The sequence below is a fragment of the Halichoeres trimaculatus genome, unplaced genomic scaffold (genome assembly GCF_033239565.1).
Source record: "Halichoeres trimaculatus isolate MK-OKI-2021-1 unplaced genomic scaffold, fHalTri1.1 fHalTri1_scaffold_15, whole genome shotgun sequence".
NCBI lineage: Eukaryota > Metazoa > Chordata > Actinopteri > Labriformes > Labridae > Halichoeres > Halichoeres trimaculatus.
The window spans coordinates 20,743,548-20,766,829 of NW_027437193.1; the positions used below are offsets into that span (position 1 = coordinate 20,743,548).

The 23,282-nt window shown below is 39.5% G+C and overlaps 2 protein-coding genes across 3 annotated transcripts; both read left to right on the forward strand.

Annotated features, from left to right (window-relative positions):
* Positions 1 to 272: 272 nt before the first annotated feature.
* On the forward strand, positions 273 to 16,279 carry LOC141804073 (discoidin domain-containing receptor 2-like). Its single transcript, XM_074688319.1, has 18 exons — positions 273 to 409; positions 514 to 633; positions 1,500 to 1,600; positions 2,811 to 2,913; positions 4,234 to 4,471; positions 6,637 to 6,784; positions 8,277 to 8,379; positions 8,489 to 8,672; positions 9,119 to 9,359; positions 10,189 to 10,254; positions 11,370 to 11,506; positions 12,532 to 12,742; positions 12,823 to 13,046; positions 13,307 to 13,434; positions 13,567 to 13,785; positions 14,492 to 14,720; positions 15,188 to 15,337; positions 15,880 to 16,279. The coding sequence occupies exons 3-18, from the start codon at positions 1,516 to 1,518 to the stop codon at positions 16,012 to 16,014; spliced, it is 2,601 nt and encodes an 866-aa protein (XP_074544420.1). The 5' UTR covers positions 273 to 409; positions 514 to 633; positions 1,500 to 1,515; the 3' UTR covers positions 16,015 to 16,279.
* Positions 16,280 to 17,292: 1,013 nt separating this feature from the next.
* On the forward strand, positions 17,293 to 23,249 carry LOC141804072 (3-keto-steroid reductase/17-beta-hydroxysteroid dehydrogenase 7-like). Of its 2 annotated transcripts, none has more exons than XM_074688317.1 (9): positions 17,293 to 17,400; positions 17,912 to 18,115; positions 18,236 to 18,328; positions 18,439 to 18,553; positions 19,812 to 20,006; positions 20,145 to 20,249; positions 21,284 to 21,340; positions 21,446 to 21,544; positions 21,826 to 23,249. In XM_074688317.1, the coding sequence occupies exons 1-9, from the start codon at positions 17,321 to 17,323 to the stop codon at positions 21,937 to 21,939; spliced, it is 1,062 nt and encodes a 353-aa protein (XP_074544418.1). In that variant the 5' UTR covers positions 17,293 to 17,320; the 3' UTR covers positions 21,940 to 23,249. The 2 variants fall into 2 exon arrangements, with proteins under 2 accessions (XP_074544418.1, XP_074544419.1); XM_074688318.1 differs by having other exon boundaries at positions 17,305 to 17,457.
* Positions 23,250 to 23,282: the final 33 nt, after the last annotated feature.

Genomic DNA, 23,282 nt, shown 5'->3' on the forward strand with positions numbered 1-23,282 from the left:
ATTTCTGTGAACCACTTTAATATAAGATTTTGAATGCAGAAAGTAAAGAAAACATAACAAAATAAATGTTAATGACCTTTTTGATACGTCCAGGCTGATGTGGTTGACATATTTAAGTTAATAAACTTTAGTCTGCTGTCTGTTGCAGCTACTGATTGTTTTTCCTTTTGATCTCAGCTGTGACTCCTCTTGTTTTCATCCAGTTTTTTTTCTGAAACATCATGTCTCCCTCAGTAATTAGCAGGTTCTCCTCTGCTGGAAAAACGAGGTCCAGTCTGTGTTTTGCAGTAGCTCTTTGCGGAAGCTGCCAGACCCCGCCGCACTCAGCTGCCTCTGTGGGCCATAATTGAAACCATTTGTGGATCAGGTGGAATTCTGGGACTTCTGGGCCTCACCTCAAACTCCAGAAGTGTGTTATTTTCTCTGTTTCTTTCCTCCTGCAAGAAAGACTCTTACATCAGCCTTCATTTCCCCTCTCTTCCTCTCTCCCTCTCCCTCTCTTTCCACTCCCAGAAAGTCCTCACAAGGAAGAGGTCAGCGACTTCAGAGCTGAACGCATTAACTCACAGCAGTAGATGTGGAATATTTACTGAAACTGATGGTTTCATAATATCGGGCGAAGAACTTGCAAAAGTAAGTCAAATCCATGTTTTTTTTTTCCTCCCGTGGGACTATTGACCTCAGAGGGTAAACTGACTTTGAAGAAAGTCTGTTCCAGCACTGCTCAGCTCAATATAGACCGTGTATCATACTTAAAAATACATCCTGTTTGACTACAGCACAAGAGCTACATCTACATGATTACTTCAAAGTGAAGTGGGGCCAGCTATCTGCTCTTTATTTGCATTTGTTTTGGTTTATAAATGTACAGAAAAGTATCAGAACTCAAACAGTTAGTGAGTGATTGGTTGGTCATATAAAGGCTTGGGGACACTCAACTGAAAGATGTACAACCACTAATTTTTTGGTTAAATTCAGTGTGAAACAATCTTACTTTGCATATGAATAATAATGAGATCATTCCCCACAAGACTTATTGTCTATTCTAGCTCTGTAAGAGGATGTCACCATCCAGCATATCTTTGGTGAAAGGACCACGTGAAGGACTTGGCACAGATTGTTTTAGGTACTAGTTAAGTATGCAGAGTTTTTATAGTCACATTTAAACTTTTAGAGTTTCACAGATGACTTGTATAGGATGAGAAAAAATCAACGCCTGTGAAAGCAGGAATCTGGGTTACAGAAAGAACTTTGTGTGATTTTTACCAGGTTTTAATCATTGATCATGTTGATTGAACTTTTTTTAACACCTTGTTACAAACAATAATTTTGATATTTGTATTTTTTGTCACAATTCATCCTTTGTATACATGTTGTTTGTTTATATGGTGAAATATCAATCATAACCCTAAGGTATACAATTAAAAAAATAATAATAGATTTGTTGCTGTGACGAATATTTAGGGTTGTTGGGCTTATTGTCTTTCATAAACTTTCAGGTGTGCAGAGAAAGGGATGAATGTCTTGACGGTTCAACAGACTTTACATCATGTCTCCTTTTTGCTACTGATTGCTGCTGTTCGATCTCAAGTTAACCCAGGTATGTTGGTTATTTATGTTTTTAAATCTATGCCTTTGATTCTTAGAGCAGGTATTGGTTGAAATATGATTAAAGAAATTAAGGGACACTTGAGTTGTTAGAGGTATCCCACTAAAAGTTCACCCTGTTGCATATAGAGTTTAATTTTTGATCAAACATGATGTTGCATATATATATATATATATATATATATATATATATATATATATATATATATATATATATATATATATATATATATATATATATATGTTTTTTGAATATTTTTCCAGTGGATATATATGTTGGCAAGGTGTAGAAAGGAAACAATTTTAGGTGGGTGGGCTTTTAGTGCAAGAATTGTATGTGTGTGTGTGTGTGTGTGTGTGTGTGTGTGTGTGTGTGTGTGTGTGTGTGTGTGTGTGTGTGTGTTACAGGGAGTGTGTGTGTATATGGTTTACCTAATGGTCAGACAGCAAATATCTTCAGAACAGGCAGACCTTTCACAAGCAGGGGACATTCATGGAAGAAAAAAAAAACACAAAATTTGTAGGCGTAGCTGCAGGTAACACACACACACACACACACACACACACACACACACACACACACACACACACACACACACACACACACACACACACACACACACACACACATGCAGTCTTTTACTTTAGAATATACTCTCAGTAAAAGGATTATTTGTTCTGCTGTGCTCCTTAAGCTCATGTCAGGCGCTCAGTGTGGGCGGGTGAATAAATCACAGACATCCCATAATGACCAGGTAGAGATGGTTACACTACACAAAGGTAGAGCCATTGCGCACACACAGAACAGTTTCTTAATCTTAAAGCCTGTTGTTAGAGTCGTTCTTAATCAACGAGTTATGACCCCAGACGTAGCTTGGTGCTATGATACTGAAAAAACTCCCTCACGTGGCTCTGGGAGAAATTATGAAGGAGGAAGAGCAGGTATCCCTGAGGCCACTCCCGCCTCACTCTGCTTAGACTGGCACCCACACAGTGATGCCTCTGTTTGGCTCTGAGGCCTGGAGGGCTGCAGGAAAGGGGACAGAGGGGGGAGGGAGAGGGTACCTGACCACTTTACACTCCCTCACATCCTGCAAACACACTAAAAGGATAAAATGCTACACGTGAGAAAACACAAACGCTAAATCAGAAAAATGAACCCAGTAAAAGTGTGTATTAGTGATGCTCTGTGTGTTTTTCAGAAATGTGTCGGTATCCTCTGGGCATGACTGGTGGGCAGATTCAGGACGAAGACATCTCTGCATCCAGTCAGTGGTCTGAATCAACAGCTGCAAGATTCGGCAGGCAGGTTTAACTATTTCCCTACATATTAACCATTGAAACATAATAAAAACCTGCACTGATTCAGCGTAGGGATGCATTTAATCAACTTGAATTTTAAAAATATTACATAGTGATATTCTGTTAAGTTCCCCAACAAATTTTGTCTAAATCAGCTTTGGTTATAAAATAATAGACAAAACTTGAAACTGAGAGCGGTTTCTGTCAAATGCAGCACTTTAAATGATCATTTGCTGACTTTTCGGGATCTTTTAGTCAAACCACAAGATCTGTATCAGCCAGTGAGGTTTACTCAGTTGTGCTTAACAGCAATGTGAGGAGTTTTAAATGATTTGAAATGCATTACTCTACTTGTTCCTTTTTTTTAACCAACGCAGTACAATTACCAGAGGGTGGATTGGTCGTTTTTTGCACTGAATTCCTCTTCCTGTAGAAGATTTTCTGGGAAAAAACAATCAAATCAGTATTGGTCACTCAACCTTTAGTGACCATGTTGGGAGCTCTGCTGTTTAAATCTCCTTCTCAAATCAATTTTATACTAATTTGAGCAGGATTATCAAAAAGACATCCGCCAAAATTTTAGATAGAAAAATTCTTAAAATGTGTGCATTGTCTAACATTATCATACATTTATCAGGACACCAAAGCATGCATGACATTAAAGAGACAATAATCTAACCTTTGCTTCTAAATCAGAATTTGCAAAGTTTATTTTTTATTGTATAGCTGGTGCAGTCACTTTGCAACCTGCAAAAAGTTGTCTTGAATGAGAAAAGTGAGAAGCGTTTTAAAAGAAAAGATCTGTATCCTGTTTATTTGCTGCCTCATCAAATGAAGCTACATCTTTTCGACATTGGGTCCTGGTGCAGTCTTCATACACTAATGATTTTATCCAAAAGGGTCACCACAGCATGAAAGTTCCTCTCAGTGCAACCAAATCATTGATATTGAATTTTTATAAAAACTGAGCAAACATCAGGGGACTAATATCCCAGATTATGACAAAAGCTCCAAAACTGTGACTGAAAGGACTGGGCTATGAGATTGGTTGGTCATTTTTTGCGATGAAGTTTGGTGCTCAGTGTATTCAAAAGTTTTCTAAATACATGAGAGCTAATTGGTAGAAATTTAAGTAATTTAATCCTAAGTACTCCTGATCACTGAGTTCATCAGATATGCACAAAGTTAAGATGATGTGCAAATTTTAAATGTCCTTGTTTTGCTCATTATTCTTCCTCTTCCTCCTACTTTATATTCCTCCTGTCTGTCCTCCTCTCCTCTTCTTCTCTGCTGCCTCCTCTCATATTTCTTCCTCCTCTCCAGACTTGACCTGGATAACGGAGATGGTGATGGAGCCTGGTGTCCTGACATCATGTCAGAGCCAGACGGCCTCAAAGAGTACCTGCAGGTGGACCTGCGCTCGCTGCACTTTATCACACTTGTGGGCACCCAAGGTCGCCATGCTGATGGGATGGGTAATGAGTTTGCCCAGAGATACAGGATCAAGTTCAGCCGAGACGGCAGCAACTGGGTGGACTGGCATGATAGGAAGGGGAGGCAGGTGAGCATGTCCAGGTATCGCTGTATCCCATCATCCCAGACAACAGAGGTGTGATGCAGTTCAGGTGTGCACAGTGCAGTTTGAGCTGAAGTAACACTAGGTTAGCCTCAGTTAGACTTCTTTGAAGAAGCAGATGAAGCCACAGTGCCATCACTTATTGATTTGTAGACTACTAGTTGGAACTCTGCTCAAGACAGAAGTGACCATTTTTTAGCAAGAGGACAAAGCAGGAGTTGACCACATTGTCTCCCACAGAATGACTCTCCTTTTTAGATTAAGATAACTAGCATGCTAATGTTGGATTTGGTCTTTATACCTTATTTCTTTATTCCAGACACATTTTTGTCAAATTTATATTTTCACAATGAAGGCTCAGAGTTATGCATAATTTCCACCTCTGTTTGTTTCTTTTTTTTTAAGTTAATGATAATTTGGGTGAATTTTCACCTTTATTAGAGTGGAACAGCTGAAGGAAATGTAGGGACGAGCAACTGGGGAGCAAGTGCTCGAGGCCAGAGTTGAACCAATGACCACTGTGATAAAAACTGCAGTGTCTGTGTATTAACCACCAGGCCAACTGCGCACCCCGTCTGTGGGTTTCTTAATTACCTAAAACCATAAACTGTCCTATATGAGGGCTGAGAGTCTATGACGTCAGCTCTTTCAGATTAAGTAAACAAAAGGTCATTTAGCCTCTTTGCACACAGCTACAGAGTCCACCGGTCAATCAAGATAAAAATCTGTGAAAATTTTCCTCACCTGCATAGTTTGTGTCTGTAGGGAAATTAATTTAAAAAATCAGCTTTTTTGCTTGGCGTGTATATGTTTTAGCGTGTATTTTTGGCTTGCTCCTAGTGGACTCTTGGAGAACTGCAGTTTTTAGCACTTTCACAAAGGCTTCATATTTTTAGACCTGAAGTTTTTGCTTGACCAAAACCCTCTTGAAACTGAGGGGGGGTTAGTATTCCCAGTATTATGACCTTGTTTTTTGGTGTCATACCTGAGTAGCAAACTTATGCGTTGAAAATATATAAAGAATATGTATGCATATAAATGTTTAAAAGAGTATACTATTTACACAATGCCTCTCGTCTCTAAACTTTGGGTGCAAAAGCAGTAGAGTTTATAGGAAGCCTAATGCTGATAAGCTTATCTTTACATGGGGCTTACAATGAATGTGTTTACAGCCTGGTACAACCAACAATCTTAGTCTAACATGGCTTATTCTTCAATATACAAGCTCTGATTTTTAGATAACTCATTTGATGGCACTAAGGCTTTATGTAATGCAAGAAATTATGTATTTAGAACAGCTTTTAAGTACGTTAAAATTTAGGTTAAGTCAGCCTTTCCAACACAGTGCCTGCCATCACTGGAATTTTCAAGGACTTTACAGAAACCATTCAGTGACATCGCTGAGAGTACGTCTGTATTTTTTACAGTCTGTGACCACTGCAGTAAGACCGCCTAACTTCTGAGTGAGAAGAGGCAACAAAATTCCAACACAACATTAAACACACACCCACAACAACGCTGAACACAAACAAGCTTTGCACAGTTATAACAGACAAGGATCAATGCCATCGTATTAACACAATAAAACTAGGTTTTTCACTCACTGCAACAGCAAGAGCACATTTCTGTTTATTCTGAATATGAGAATAATGAACTGCACGGCAGGCTGTAGTTTTTCTCTGAAAGACACCAACAATAACACAAACACAGCTGAGATGTCAAGTTGAGTGGCACTGATGAGCCGACACCTGCAAGCAGAGGCTTTCACCTGTCACTCAGAAACAACTGTAAAGGATGAATGATGTATAACTTTCAGCCTGAATAGGATTAAAATGGATGAGTAGTATGAAAATGAAGCCTTAGCGTAGTTGTCATGAGTTGAAAAATAAGCTGCAAACACCAAGACAGTTAAATAAAATCAGTCTTTGTTTCTGTACATTAAGCACTTTGATATGAGATCCTGTGGGAGATGAGTCAGTTACATTATGTCAAAACTGAACCGTTTGTCATTTACAGTTATCTGTGGTTTAACCAATAAGGCAGGATTCATATCATATAGAAATACAGTAACCTAGTTTTACCACAGCAGAGTTTAATTCATCACTTTCTCACTCAGTCCTCTTTGTGGTTTCTGTATTTCTCTCTGCCAGGTGATTGAGGGGAACAGGAATGCGTACGACGTGGTGCTGAAGGATCTGGAGCCTCCTATCATAGCTCGCTTTGTGCGCTTCATGCCTCTGACGGATCACTCCTTGATCGTGTGCATGAGAGTGGAGCTCTACGGCTGCGAATGGCTCGGTTAGTTACTACTTTACATCACACAGAAATCGTTTTCTACATCCACATGTTTAAAACCAAGGGCTTTTTTATAGCTCTATTAACTGGACATTTCTAAACTATATTACAAGTAAATCGACTTCAATTATCTAATCTAAGGAAGCTATGAAAATATCACTAATGTGTCATAGTTGATAAAAAGTGAGTAAAGTTTTTGTGACTGCAGGAGCCGATGCATTATAAACTGTGTTAAAACCTGTGTATAAAGTAACATCTGGTTATCAGGTTTGGTTTTGGTTCATTTATCAAATGTCTCAAATATATTTCTCCGGCGTACACGTAGCCGGGGCTTTTCAAAACCCTCATCATTCAGACATTCAAGAACCAAAAACTCAGTGTCCAGGTGTATACACAAAATCATGAAACGAGAGTTTCCAAAATCTCAGGGAACATTGTTTGGAGTGACATAGAACTGGGGTTTCATGTGGAAAGAATGATAAAATGGTAAATGGTAAATGGAACTTGTATAGAGCTTGTACAGTGCTTTTCCGGTCTCTCAGACCACTCAAAGCGCTTTACACTGCTAGTCTTTCATTCACCCATACACACCACATTCACACACTGATGGCGGAACCCATCAGTTTTTATCTAACTCATTCACACCCATCCACACACCACTGACCATCAGTGGGAGCGATTCAGGGTTCAGTGTCTTGCTCAAGGACACGTCGGCATGTGACTGCAGGAGCCTGAATTGAACTCCCGATCTTCCAATTGAGAGACGACTACTCTACCACCGAGCCACAGCCACCCCATAGACAGGCCTAAACCTGTAAAAATATATGTGGTATATGCGAGATACCCGGCTATTTGTGGACATGGCCTTTGTTAGAAATTTTACTTGATTGTCATTACCATTCTGATTGGCTGGTTTTAAAACAATATGCCAGTCCGAGCAAAAACTGCAGGCTATGACAGAGAAATCTACAAAACTCAATAAGCCACATGAAGTCAGCACTTAACAGAAGAGCGTAAGAGATACAGCTGTGTTAAGGGACTGATAAATGGAAAAGAAAATGTCACAGACCTTGACAGAGGCATGGCCAAACAGTCCCACTCCTCTTATTTCCATCAGAAAAATTGTTCTCTTTTGTGGGGCTAATAGCAGCTAGGACAGTCTACTTTAAGAAGCCTGAATATTATTGCCTCATTCAAAGTCAAAACTGTGGGTGTATCAGATTATTTATTGATAGTGAAAGTTTCAAATCAACATTTGGGGTCAAATGATTGATCCACCTCGCTAATGAACTATGCAACAAGCAGGATAATGTGTAGCAAAGATGTTATTTTAGTGAAGAACTCATGACAGATGGGCTCCAATCTGTTACATACTGCTCACTGTACTTTGTACCTCATGTATTTTGCATTTCAAACCATGAGCTGTAAGAGCAGGTGTAATTTATTCCATATGTTCCCTATCTTGTATCTGGACTTTGATCTTTGCTCTCTGTAGATGGCCTGATGTCCTACAGTATTCCAAATGGGCAACAAATGATCTACAGAGGCCTGGATGTCTACTTGAATGACTCTGTGTATGACGGGGCCACCGCTGAAAGGTCCAGATTCAACCACTACTTGTTTGAAACTTAGAGAGGATCTTTAACAGGCAAGATTTAAAACTCTGACGCCATCTTCCTGTATTTCTTCAATCCATTCCTCATCTAGACCAACGAAAGGCCTGGGCCAGCTGACAGATGGCACCTGGGGTCTGGGTGATTTCCTCCACAGCCACATCTATGGCATGTGGCCCGGCTACGACTATGTGGGCTGGAACAACAAGAGCTTTCCCAAAGGTTACGTGGAGATGATTTTTGAGTTCGACCACGTCCGAAACTTCACCTCCATGAAGGTAAAAAGCTGAGCAGAGTTTAAGAGTAGTGCACCAGTCAACTCAGTTAACTCAACTCCTGCAAAGTGTAAAACATGGGGCATTCATCCCTCTCCTGTAGCTCCTGTGATTTTTATTGAGACATCAAATTTATGAAATGATCTAAATAGCGTCGTATAATGAGGCTATTCATCACAGGATGGGTGAGTGCTGTGACCAGACATGAAAGATTTTTCAGCTGCAGCAAAGCAAAACAGATTAGTCATCACTTCACCTGCTGCAGCATCCTTTCCTCTTTTCTCTGACTCTTCTGCATCACTCCTCTTATCATCATCCAAGAAAGAAGCGAGGAGAGAGCATGTTTTTTTTGCAGATTAAGCAGGATGATTTATTGTTTTATAAACCAGAGATTTTTGTCCTGTGACTCTTTGTGCTGTTGTGAACAAATCTAAACTCCACTTCCTCAGGTTCACTGTAACAACATGTTCAGCAGAGGGGTGAGGATGTTCAGACAGGCTGGCTGTTACTTTCGCTCAGGCTCCGACTGGGAGGTTGACCCCGTGACCTTCAGGCCTCCTCTAGACCATGTGAGCCAGAGTGCGCGCTTTGTCACTGTGCCTCTCGGAGATCGCACAGCCAGCGCCATCAAGTGTCGCTTCCACTTCAGTGATGAGTGGATGCTGTTCAGCGAGGTCGCCTTCCAGTCAGGTAGAGATGCAGTCAAACTTTGATTTTGTAAAATATGTTCAGACAGAAACTTTTTGAAGATTTTAACTAGGGCTGCACGATTATCGCAATCGCAATGTCAGCACATACAATTCAGATTTGTCTCCATGATAACCAAGCAAGTCTGTAGACTCATCACGACACAACTTTTTTTATTAAACCGCAAGCACAATCGCAAATCGCAATATTGTCCACCTAATCACAAGTTGCACCTTTTCCCCAAATTGTGCAGCACTAATTTTAACTCTTAAAGGTACTGTGTGAGGACATTATACGTGATAATCTATAATCCGCAGTTTAAAATGAGAACATCAGCATCAAACTTGGTTATTTCTAAATGCTATTTCTTAGTATTCATGGTTGGGTCAGATTTACCATTTATGGCACGAAGACAGAGAGTCCCTTTACTGACACTATGCTGGCTGTGAAAAGTGATAGTCTTGTCTTGTTGCCATTTTCTAAATGAAAGTGCAGCTTAACTATAAAAACTTAAATACCTTACCTAGGCACTTTGCATCCTGAAAAATATTTGTCTTGAACAAAGAAAAGTAGAGTTAAAAAATGCTCTCTGCTCATTTGTTCCCAAAACAAATGCAAGCTATTCCAAGTGTCACGTCCTCACGATAGTGGGTGATAGTGCTCATGGGAAATGGAGTCTTGGTCCCAAAAAAACACCATCAGTGATGGCCAAAAGTGTCACTGCAATCAATGCCAAACGGATTATCCTCACTGCACCTTTAAGTGTCGTCACGCTCTCGGGCTTGTTGCTGTCCCACTTTTCACGTTTTATTCTTGTCTTTCTCTTTTTCAGGCTCCGCAGTTTACAATAATTCTCTGACTCCTCGTAAACATGGACACCACACAAACACCCTGCCAGGTCAGCAGCTAAATACTTCATTATATTGTTTCTTCTCCTCTACAGAGTAAGAGGTGAAAAAAGAAGTGCAGGTTGCTTGGAAGTCATGTAGTTGTAAACAAAGTTATTTGATCAACTCTTATTGATATTGAATTTTTCAAAGATTATTCACAAATGGTTTCTAAAATTAAGCCATATTTTATGTCGTACAATTAGCGGAGCCACATTTGGTGGTTTATCTCTTTATGATCAGTCAAACCTGTTCAACTATCGGCCTTTTGACAAAGTTTTTAAACTTTAGTCATGTTTAAATCCAAAATTTCAAAGACTACAGTTAATAAATGTGAAAATAAGTCATTTTTCATGAAGAACACATGACCACTTGTGATGTTAGATGCGACAAAGTCAATGCCAATTCTTTCATTTAATTAATAATCTCATTTTATGCTTGTCTTTTGTGATGTCTGATATTGTTATATTGGGTTTATTTTACGGAAGCAAAGTTATATTTCCTCCATTATCTGACCCGGGCTGCTAAAGGAGGGTTTTGAGGAGATCGAACCACATTACATCCAACAGTGTTTATTAAAACAGCAACTTACACCCCTTCAAAAGATTAATATGCTTACTTTTTACACACCTAATTTATATTTTAAACTTAAGTACTTTCAAATTAGTCCCTTTCAGTAAAGTCAAGTAAAATTCCTTAAAAACTAATGAAGATCAGGGATCTCAAACTCGTGCCATGAAGGGGCCAAGAGGCTGCAGGTTTTCTTTCAAACCAAAAACTCCACCAGCTGATTTCACTGATTACCTCACCTTTAAGCAGGGAGAAGGGACTAATCAGTGAAATCAGCTGGTGGAGTTTTTGGTTGGAAAGAAAACCTGCAGCCTCTTGGCCCTCCATGGCACGAGCTTGACATCCCTATTCAAGATGTTTCCAGCAAACTGTTTCTTGGTTGAACACTGACCCCTGCTGTCAGCTTTAGGAACACAACAATAAAACACAGGTTTCTTCCATGTGTGATACTCTCATACATGGTTGAGGGGGATTATACAAGAAACACACTATTAAAAGGTCTGATGGATTAACTTTGATCCACTCAAACTCTCATCTGATCTGTCTGCTTGGTCAGGGGATGATCCAACTCATAAAGTGGACGACAGCAACACCAGGATCCTGATTGGCTGCCTGGTGGCCATCATCGCCATCCTATTAACCATCATAGTTATCATACTGTGGAGGCAGGTGTGGCAGAGGATGCTGGAGAAGGTGAGAGGAGAGTTTATCTGTCATGGTGTTGCCTGCATCATTAACAGTGGATGTTATTACAAAAGAAGACATTTCTTATCAAATGATCTGTTCAGTTTACACATATGGGTGACATGACTGTGGACAACTTTAGAATGAAATATAAAACACATAGAAACATAAGCCTTTTCAGAACATATGATTCGTGATTAGGGATGGGTACCTTTCACATTTGAAACAATACGGTACTAATGCTCAGTACTTGGCAATTGGTATCGGTACTCAGGGGTGCCAATTTTCAGTACTTTTTTGTGTTTATGTGGCAAAAAAATATCAATTTGTTTAAAAATGAAATGTAGTTTTTCCAATTAAACATATTTATTCCCAAATATATAACCTTGTTATGCTGTGTTCATATTCAGCATTGAAAATTGCCTACTCTTCCACTCCCTCACAGTCATAAGGATGCATTTAGGTACCTAAACATGGAACCTTTTGATTATGAATGAATCGATACCCGGTACGTTTGATGGAATTCAGTCAATACCTATAAAAGTACCTAATTTGGTACCCTTCCCTATTCATGATGTTTCTACTTTTACACATTTTGATAAATGAGAGTAAAAAAAAACTAATGAAAGTAGAGATTGTCTAAAGTCAGAAGTTTTCTTTTAGAGGAGACTTTTCATTAAAGAGAGAGAAGCTGAAAACGACTTTGTTGATGAGGTTGTTGTTATTATGAGGTGAGCTTTATGATCTGAAATGGATCGCTGCACAAAGTAATCAGCAGCTGCTGGAAGAATGGTATTACAAAGTCTCCAAAGGGGAATGGCGACTTTATGTGTTTGTATATGAAGTGTTAGCGGATAACTGGGGACATTATCCTTCTTTTATATTCAGCTTTTACGAATGTCTCATAGGTATAAGCGCTGTGTGATGTGTGGGCAAGGTCTCCTCGCAGTATAACAACCAATACTCACATCCACCAAATATCGAGGATTCAATTTGACTAAACCAGAACCTTTTACAAATTTTTATCATAATAGGCATCTCGTCGGATGCTGGATGATGAACTGACAGCTCGTCTTGCAGTCCAGACTCAGGCCTTCTCCTCCCAACACTCTTCTTTGACCAGTGACGGTGGCTCCACCTCCAACTCCACCTACGAGAGAATCTTTCCTCTTTGCGCTGACTACCAGGAGCCTTCACGTCTCATACGGAAACTACCAGAGTTTGCTCAGTCCACAGATCATCTCGGTAAGATGCTAAAACGCTAAACAAACAGTGTGGCCCTAGCTGCAGCTGCTTTGATTTATCTTTGTTTGTTTCCACATCAGGACCGAGCTCCCCCCGTAAAGCCCCAGCAGCTGGTGGTTCAGAGGGAGCTCCTCATTATGCAGAGGCAGACATCATCAGCCTGCAGGAGTCCTCAGACAGCAGCACCAACTCCATCACAGCCGTCAGCATGAATCTGTTTGCTGGCACCGATTCCTCCATGAGAGAGTTCCCCAGACACAAGCTCACCTTCAAGGAGAAGCTGGGAGAGGGCCAGTTTGGAGAAGTATGTGCACTTTGGTAGCTTTAATGTTTGCTGGCAAATGCACTCATTCACTGTTGTGCTCTTTCCAAAAGAGTGTTGTTGATGCAACTTTGGAGGTTTTGTTCTGAAAACCTCCTGATAGATCTGTGTTGATGCTTGTGGTTAAAGTATGAGTGCATGCTGACAAGTAGGCTTCACTCAGAGATATTAAACAGAGCTGAACAGATGGCTCCAAGCTTTGGCAAGTGCATGATGAACTGAAAAAGTACTTCCCCAAACAGGTACACTTGTGTGAGGCAGAGGGCATGCAGGACTTCCTGGATGAGGATTTGGCTCTAGAGGGAAACTCTGAGTCACCTCTGCTGGTGGCTGTGAAAACGCTACGGGAAGATGCAAACAAGAATGCAAGGTGAAAGAAAATGTTTGCATTGTTGTTTTTGTGCCATAAAAGGTGCACACCAGCTGGCTGTTATGACGTCACTTGTTTTTTTTATTCAGTTTTTGATTGGGCAGGAAATAAAAAGTGTCTATCCTCCTGCAGGAACGACTTCCTGAAAGAGATCCGCATCATGTCTCGCCTGAGGGACCCTAACATTGTGCGTCTGCTGGCGGTGTGTGTAGATACAGACCCTCTGTGTATGATCACTGAGTACATGGAGAACGGAGATCTGAACCAGTTCCTGTGCAGCCTGAGAAAGAAAGAGTCTGCAAATGAAAATAAAACAGAACAAAAAGAAACAGATGGTAAAAGTATGACCAGGTAGGCCCTTTCACTCACATCACATCCCAATCATAATTTAATATTAAGTTTGAAATCCATGCCTCTGTCTTCTATACAATTAATAATTCTGCAAGGATATTAGGATTAAGTCAAATCAAATTACATTTTCCATGCAGTTTACTTTTCTCTGGCTGCTTTGGGTGGTAGTGTTTGCACCCCAGGATGAAAAAGCTGCAAATGTTTGAAGATTTTATCTTTGAGTTAGGCACGCAACTTCCTGCAGAGCTTCATCCTGTTCTATAGCGAGATGAATTAATTACGACATCTCCAGAAATTAATCATTCCACTAACACAGTGACATAATTTGGAAAAAAGCTTTTTGCTTGATTTGTAAAGAATTATCTAAGAATATCTTTTTAAGAATAGGAACTGAACAATTTTGAAACTCTTAGGAAAAACATTTTTTTTCCTATGAGTTCAAATTCAGAAGGAAAATGTTATTTATTTATTTATTTATTTGGGGGGGGGCAGTTAAGCATGAATTACATTGTGTTCTTTCTTGATTAAGTGAACACCTTTGATGAATAAGATTTAGGATTAAAATCACATATGTTTCAGGAAGAAATGGGAGTTAGCTTGCTAACTTGTTATTTGTTTGTTAACTTTGGTCTATTTTGGGTAGCATATAAAGGGATTACATGAATCAATAGTCAACTAAAATCCTTATTTGTTCCTTCCCTTACAGTAAACTTATTGGCATGGCTGTGCAGATTGCATCTGGTATGAAGTATCTGTCATCTTTAAACTTTGTCCACCGTGATCTGGCGACACGAAACTGTCTGGTGGGAAAAAACTTAACAATAAAGATCGCTGACTTTGGGATGAGCAGAAACCTGTACAGAGGAGACTACTACAGGATCCAGGGCCGAGCTGTGCTGCCCATTCGCTGGATGTCGTGGGAGAGCATCCTACTGGTGAGTGTGTGGGGTTTAAGGCAAGCTCAAATACTCGTGTTCATTTTAAGAAACTCTGATATCTGCAATGATAGATCCAACAGAAGAGCTGGGTCTGCTTCTTATCCTCCCACTCAACTTTTCCCCCTTTGAGGGTTAGATTGTATGGTTAGGCTTTTAATATGATGAGAGAAAAGTTAACAAGAATCGACCAAAATTGACACAACTTTGTGCAATTTTGGCTTTCACAAGATAGGACAGCACAACAGAACCAAGCAGACAGTATCCTAAATAAGATTTATCCATTAATTTCGAACTGTTTTTTCCTCCCTATTTAAATAATTGTATTCTTTTTGAGTTTTAGTTTAGTTTTTATAACATGTAAAATTCTATTTGGTTTTAAAGTAGTTCCTTGATTCTTGAGGAGAACAAAATATCAAAGGAGAACAAAGGGTTTGGGTCAACATGAGTAACGTGTGTTTTCTCAGGGTAAGTTCACCATGGCCAGTGACGTATGGGCATTCGGTGTGACTCTGTGGGAGATCCTGACACTGTGTAAGGAGCAGCCATACTCACAGCTCTCTGATGAGCAGGTTATCGAAAATACAGGAGAGTTCTTCAGAGACCAGGGTAAACAGGTAAGAAGCATATAAACTTGAAGTGATCAGTGTAATCTCTTTTCAGTCTGAAATGTAGCCATGGATCATTTCTTTGTGGGAAACATTCAAACAATCCTGAATTTTCTGAAGAGAAAAATTCTGCAAAGTGATACAACAACCAAAATCCTTTTTATAGCATTAACAGTAAAGTGTGGTGGGAAATAACAAATCGAAAATATGATTGAAGTTTAGCAGGGTTTTCAGTGATCTGTTCTGTTCAGTTCAGACAAATTTGTCAATCTCTTATGGGGCAATTAGTGTGAAGCAGCTCGTACAGATAAGAAAGAAACACAAACAAAGACAAGTTGAGATACAAGCAACAAATGACCTACGCAAGTAGCTAATAACATGAATAAGACCTACAGGAGACAACGATACTGGATATATGTTTCTATTCTAAGTACAAAAGATGCGTTAAGCTGGGTCCAAACATGCCATTAGGTTCAAGAGGTCATCAAGTACCTTTCATGAATGTGTTGAGTCTTGCTGCCTCTGATTCTACATTGATATGTTCCTCTCAGGTGTACCTGCCCAAGCCTCCTTATTGCCCTGACTTGGTCTACAATGACCTAATGCTGAGCTGCTGGAGGAGGAATGCCAAGCAGAGGCCAAGCTTTCAGGATATCCATGCTCAGCTGATGGAGACCCTAGCCTAGCAGGCGGGACAGATTTCACTCTGCCCTGCACTGCCACATTTTCTTCCTTCAGGCTACAGTTTTTTTTTAAAAAAGAATTAAAATATTTTCTGTTAGAATTTTTTACTTGATGCTGTAAATGTCTAGGTATGAGGGGTGGTGTACACTTGAACAGAGTATTCTCTTTCACACCTACATATGTGTAATTCTTCTTATTGTCCTGTCCTGTATATAATAGAGTATTCAATGTTAGGCCCAGATTTTATGACACATTTTTGATTTTATTTTAAACTCTGTTTCTATACTTAAATTTATTTTAGTGCACATTGATCAGTGAATGTCAATTCAATTAAGTGATATACCATGAACTTTAATTTATATTTGCTATATCTTCTTTAAAACTTTAATATATAAAATTGACACATCATAGGTTTTAAGTTTTAAGTATTGCATTTCATTTGTAAATACCCTTTTGCAGATATAAAGAAGCTGTACAATGTTGAATAGTTACCTTCTAGCAACTTAATTCTCTGTACATTAAAAAATGTTAAAATCTATTTGGAGATGTTAATTAGCTCTTTATATTGCTCCACATACTGATTGTAAACATGTTATAAATGTTACCATGATCATAACCAGTTACTTAAATAGATTGACTGTATAACATTTGATAGTATTTTTTTAAATGAGCATCATAACAATTTATATTCACTTTTTAATTTAACAAGTTTACATGTTTATTTGATATCTGTATGCATTTTTATAAACATATTTATGTATTTTGTTGTAGAAGAGACATTTTACATTGATAAATATTTTGCAACAGCTGTCAAACTAAAACCCTGTAAATAGAGAATAATACAAACACTTGGTGCCTATTTAAAAACATTTTTTAATCTTGCTGCAGTTATAAATAAAAGTTATCTAGTAAAACTGCTGTTTATATTACTCGGGAACCAGCATTGTAAAATAAAACCAATTCATACCCACTCAACATCTTGTCTTTTTACAGTTATGGGACAGTTTGAGAATCATTTAAAAGCAAAAATGTCTTTTCACTTTAGGTATTTCAATAAGTTGTGTCTGTTTTAAAATATATGGCGTTCAAATGGACTTTACATCATGGAGACCCGTTTTTTACCAGCTGTCAAAGCACTGATAGACTATGTGAGACAGACAGCAGGGAAGTGAGGATCGATTTCTCTCGCGCTCCCTCAGCGTTTCCCCTTGTCGCTTTCCGTACTGGACTCTGATTGGCCAGCTGTTTGCTGACATCCAATCACACCACGTCTCAGCTTGAGCACATAGGCTGATGTTTCCCAGCTGAATGAGACGATGGGCTGCACGTTTCCACCGAGGGCTCTTAACTGGTCACGGGCAGCTAACTGGACCTTCTTTTACCTGCAGGTATTGCTCGTCCAGGTGAAACATGGAGAAAGTTGTCATAGTAACCGGTGCTAACAGGTAAGCGCGCGGGACATAGTCTTAACGGCTATAGTAAAGATTCGGTACTTCCCTCGAGGTGTAAATACAGAAAACTTTTTGACCGATGCCATGCGTAGTGTTGTATCTGCTGATTGATAAAGTGTCTTACGAGATAAACCCGAGTTTCGGTGACCAGAAGTGATTCAAAATGTCTTTAACTTATTGCACAAATTACATTTAAGGTACTTAACATAAAACAACAGAAAAGAAAACCAGATGATCCTACTGTTACTCTCATTTTGCCCACCCAACATGAATGCATTGGTTCAGGGCATTATTATCATGACTGATATGATCAAGAATTGAGTCGAAGACCAAAACCAAATTCTTTCCCTTGTTGATTGAAAACAGTCGATGAGAATGTCTTTGTGATAGCACAGCTTCTCAGATATGTGTTAACATGCCAGTGTTTGCCATCTGTAACTGTTCGCAGTGGTATAGGCCTGGCCCTGTGTGAGAGGCTGCTAAGTGAGGATGGCACACTTCGCCTGTGTCTGGCCTGCAGAAACATGCAGCGGGCTCAGGCTGCCCGCTCTGCTCTCCTGACCTCGCACCCTGATAGCCTGGTTGACCTGTTGCACCTGGATGTGGGCTCTGTGAAGTCAGTTCTGACGGCTGCTCAGGAGGTCAAGGCCAGGTAATTAATACATAGAATGATTGTATAACTCTGATAACAAACTGATATTTAACCCCTGATATCCGTGCCTGAATATAAAACAGGATAATTAAACTTTAATGCATGTTTGTGTTTCCACAGGTACAGCAGAATAGACTTTCTGTATCTAAATGCAGGAATAATGCCCAATCCACAGGTGGACATCAAAGCTTTTTTCAAGGGTCTGTTCTCCAGGTGAAACTCCAAACCTGATTCCTCGCTTGCTTTGCTTTCATGTCCTGTTTATCACATCCACTTAGCTGTCTTTGTATCGTTCTTTGATGTTACATCAATCCTCTCTGCAGGAATATGGTCAACATGTTTGCAACAGGAGAAGGGCTCTTAACTCAACAGGACCAAATCAACTCAGACGGTCTACAGGAGGTTTTTGCCACCAACTTGTTCGGCCACTTTCTCCTGGTACACCACAAACTGCACACACATACACTGCACATTAGATATTAAAGATGACAATACTTTCCTTTATTTGACAGACTGCATAAGTAGTCCTCAGTGTTACATGTTGCAACACAATGTATGCATGTGGTGTGGTTTCATGTATGCTTGTTTTCCATGAATACTGGCAAAAGTTGGAGATAGATTTCAAAGCTTTAGGGCTGCTAACTGCCTCAATTATACAGAACATCCTGTATTTATAAATTAACTGGTTTATAACACTGTACTGTTAATGTAAAATAAAAAAACTTCATAATAAGCAGATGGACAGAATGTAGTGAGTACTTGCTAAAGAAAAAACACCTTGTGGCATATATGTGCATTACTGCTCTTTAATCACCAGACTGCACTTCACTGATTCTTGATCTGATCTGACACAGACATTAGCACATCATGCACCACTCAAGTCCATTTAGTGACACCTGTCGATTCACAGCCCTCCCCCCTCCCGTGTCAAATATACTCACAGCATTTAAAGCACCCACATGAATGGTGATGTTCGTTTGGCTTATGGCCTACAAGTATGTTTTGAGTATATATATATATCAACCAGCAAAAGAAGAAAAGACTTTGTAGCTTTGAGCAATGGAAAGTAATGAGGACACTGGGTTGAGCTGATCAGTGGCAACAAATCTCAAGCACTTTATGCTTTCTTTTTGCAAGAATAAACTACAGCTTTTGTGACACACATTTATATAGTAATTCAGTTTCCATTAAACTATGGATAAAAGACACATTTCTTACTTATAGACACAAAATACACACTACTGTGGCACAGAGCTAAAAAAAAATATTAAGTTTTATATCTTGTGCAAAAAAAAGTTGGCAACCCAACATTTACCTTTTATCTTAACCTTCTATCTGTTTCTTATTTTCATAATAACATGCTTTTCTTTTTTGTGTATTTTAAGCAGCTAGATAAGTGCTGTTTGCAAAAACAAGAAAAAACATAATATGCAGTAACAATGAAAATTTGCTTTAACATTTTTTCATGTTTTTACAAACAGCAGATTTTGCAGCGATTTAAATCCAGAAGCATTCATAATAAAACTCTTATAAAAGTTAGTAGAAAATAATGAGATCTTTAAAGATGCTGTCTCACAAGGGTTAGTGAATGTTATTCTAATTTCTGTCATTATCTCCCTGGTCAGGCTGTTACCTCTGCACAGTTTGTCAGATAATAACCATCCTGCTGATGTCCTTGTCTCTGTCTGTGGTGTAGATTAGGGAGTTGGAGCCTCTGTTGTGCCTGGCAGGTCACTCGTCCAGGGTGGTGTGGACCTCTTCGAGCAATGCACGCCGCTCTGCCTTCAGCATAGAGGACATGCAGCACAGAAATGGGACAGAGCCCTACAGCTCCTCCAAGTATGCATCAGATATGCTTAGTGTGGCCCTCAACAGACACAAAAACAGCCAGGTGACTGTCCTAATTAATGCGATAGTTACTTTTCTTGTAGACTAGATATATTGTAATAATTCCACAAATGAACCAAGTGTGTTTTTCCTGTGTGTATTAAGAAGGATTAATTTGCTGTATTTTGCCTCCTCCTAACAGGGGCTGTTCTCCTCTGTAATCTGTCCAGGACTAGTGATGACTAACCTGACCTACGGCATTCTCCCGTCATTCTTCTGGACTCTCATCATGCCCATCATGTGGCTGGTAATGAATGATTTTCTGTTCTATTTACTTAAAGGGGTTGTGAGGAGTTTGAAAGTGATCTTGAAAAAGTATGTATGCCTGATCATAATCCACACTTTAAAATGAGATTATCAGCGCCAATATTGCTAGTTACAGGTTATTTTAAGTTGCTACTTCTAAGCGTACAGGTTGGGCCAACGAGGACCAGATTGATTAATGGCAAGTCTAGGTCTCTCTAACAACACCACGCCAGCTGACAAAGTTTAGTAGTGAGAAGAGATAAAACACACTTTTTTCTCTGCTGAAAATGAATTCTGTGATTAATTTTGTCGTGATGGTGGACACTGGAGCCTAACTGTCAGACAGGAAAAGGACAGAAGAGCAGAAGGAAGCTCAACGGGAGAGTGATACAGCCCGAGCTAAAGGCTATCACAGGGGCTAACCTGTTTGTGATAATGTTCACTCCAGCCCACAGTCAGCAGTTATTCTGCAGTGGTCTGTTCAAACTTGAGAGTCTGTCAATAAAATGAAGAGTGAGGTTATGTTAGCTCTGCTTGGTAGACGTCTGGCAGGACAAAGCTAACCAGGATTCACTAATGTTACACATTAGGGACTGTCAGTACCAGGTTGGCGCTGTCGCTACGTATAGCCGGCTAATGCAGTGTTTGCTTGATGTCACATTTCAAACCGTAGTGCCACATAACTGTACTGATAAATACCTTACCTCAGCCATTGAATCCAATAAAAACTTGTCTTGAACAATGAAAATTTGCTTTGATCCGAATCTCCATCTAATTCCAAAACAAACACACACCTCGCTAAAAGTAATTTACGACAGTGTACGGAGACTCTGGACCAGAAGGTGGCAAGGGACTGCAATTACAAAAGATCCTCCTCTTAACATCAAAGTGTGTTTTATTTTTCAAAAAACTTTGAAATATGACCCAGGCAATTATGCTATTGAGCAAATTATTTGTAAAATAAGATTGTAGCTGCTCACTTTTTTATAGGAACTGTTGGGTTTACGTGTCTGTTTTTCTTGTCCCTCTACACAGGTGAGGATATTCACCAATACATTCACTCTCACACCGTACAATGGAGCAGAGGCTTTGGTACGTTGTCAGTCCAGTCTGTCACTGAATGTTTGAGAATAATGTTGATAAATCCTCTTTATGATGATATAACTCCTAATATTACCTCCTGCTCTGCTGCTGCAGCACTGGTTGTTTCTCCAAAGTCCAGAGTCTCTGGATCCCAGAGCAAAGTATCACAGTTTAACTTCAGGACTCGGCACCAACTACACTCATCCTCGACAGGTGAGTAAACATGGATCACAGATATATTTGCTCTGTTTTATTTTCTATATATATTCTCAGCTTGATTAGTCCCATTCCCTGCTGATGTTAACATGAATATTGTGTTTCACTGTATGTTTGGAAACATGTTTGGTCAGAAATTACACTGCCCATAGCAGACACTGTAATCAAATGAGACTCATGCTATTTACCAAGTAGGAAACCTTAATCAAGACTATATGCTAGTTGTAGTCTGTGTTTGGACATGTTGAGTTGAAACTGTTCTGTTTCATGCGTTCCAGATGGACATAGATGAAGACATGTCTGAGGCCCTTTATTCAAAGTTGGTTGAACTTGAAACCGACATCAGAGGGAAACTTAGTGAAGGAAATGCTGATAAGGAAGCTTGTGGATAGTTCCCCCATGAGGAACAGAAGAATTGATGCTTTTTTATATAAAATATTAAAGGGACCAAATTCAATTTGTGTTGAAGAACAATGAAAGCTGTTTTTATATTCCAGTTCTTGTTGAACATACCATTAAATTATCCATACATGTCTCTGTTGCCTTTACTTATGACACTCTCATGACTCCACGTGCCTTTTTCATGTTCAGTGTTGCGATCAATAACCATTCAGTGTCCTCTGTTGCTCTCTTGTTACGTTGATACCTCTGTCTGCTGCCTTCACCTGATAGCGGGATTATCTTTCTTCTACAATACACTTCTTACATTACAAACCTCAATGAGCTGTTTGTTTATGGTCTGGCTTCCTGGGACTTCTGACCGACCACCATCAGATGTACCATCTGTACACAACAAACAATGTACGGTCACTCCCACACACCTTATTTCAAATAATGAAACACCTGCTGGTGTTTCTAATATGATATTTCTGGCTTGAGCTGTTTGTTGCAGACACACACAGCTGACTGGCTGATTAAAAAGCTGTTTGCCTCCACGGTATAAATATAAATCCCACAATCTGTAGTCTAGAAAATTATGAAACCTTGTTTGTTGTAATGTACACATTATTAAAGTGGGAAAGACGCTGGTTCAGTTTTGAGATAACTGTCAAAATCATAAAATTTCTGCATTATGCACAACATCAAAGAATGATCCTACAGATTTATTTATTGTCTTCGTTAGGCTTTGAGTTGAGTATTATTCATGAACCTCCTGTTATAAACACTCTGCTTTAAATGTAAACAAATGTTCAGTTTCCCTTTAAAAGAGGTTGTGCCTGAAATAGTTATGCCCTCCTCTATACTCCCAACAGAGATGTCACTAAACTTGGACTGGATGAGACAGAAGTCACATAAAACAAGTTTGTCTAACCGTGAGTTTCTCCAGCAAGAAATAGCAAGCTAGTACTAAGCCACTCCAGAAAGAGGTATATTCTCAAAGCTGAACCTTACTGAGGACCTGCACAGGCTTTTAACATATCCCTTAAGTTCAGGATGAACAGGCCTCAGGTTACATGAAGATGAGCCTGGGTTTATCTTCCAGTGTGACATCTTCTTCAGTGAGCTGCACAGCTGACTGTTTGAGGGCAGACTTGACAGATATGTTACCACCAGCTGTTACTCAGCATGACCCTGCTGGCCCTAAAGACACCATTTGCTGCTTTTTATAAACTGACAAATCCCTCCTAATCTCATGATAAGCGTGTCGGTAACAGCAGCATGGAGTCACAGCTGCACATTCAGAGTTTTTAATAGAAATGAATGTCTGCTCTCCGCACAGAGATCACCTATTCAC

Bases quoted from the DNA above. Each gene is read 5' to 3' on its own strand.
- LOC141804072 (XM_074688317.1), top strand. From the start codon at position 17,321: ATGAGACGATGGGCTGCACGTTTCCACCGAGGGCTCTTAACTGGTCAC. The intron at 18,116-18,235 runs GTAATTAATACA...GTGTTTCCACAG, and splicing joins GCTCAGGAGGTCAAGGCCAG to GTACAGCAGAATAGACTTTC. The intron at 18,329-18,438 runs GTGAAACTCCAA...TCCTCTCTGCAG, and splicing joins TTCAAGGGTCTGTTCTCCAG to GAATATGGTCAACATGTTTG.
- LOC141804073 (XM_074688319.1), top strand. From the start codon at position 1,516: ATGAATGTCTTGACGGTTCAACAGACTTTACATCATGTCTCCTTTTTG. The intron at 9,360-10,188 runs GTAGAGATGCAG...TCTCTTTTTCAG, and splicing joins CGAGGTCGCCTTCCAGTCAG to GCTCCGCAGTTTACAATAAT. The intron at 11,507-12,531 runs GTGAGAGGAGAG...TTATCATAATAG, and splicing joins GGCAGAGGATGCTGGAGAAG to GCATCTCGTCGGATGCTGGA.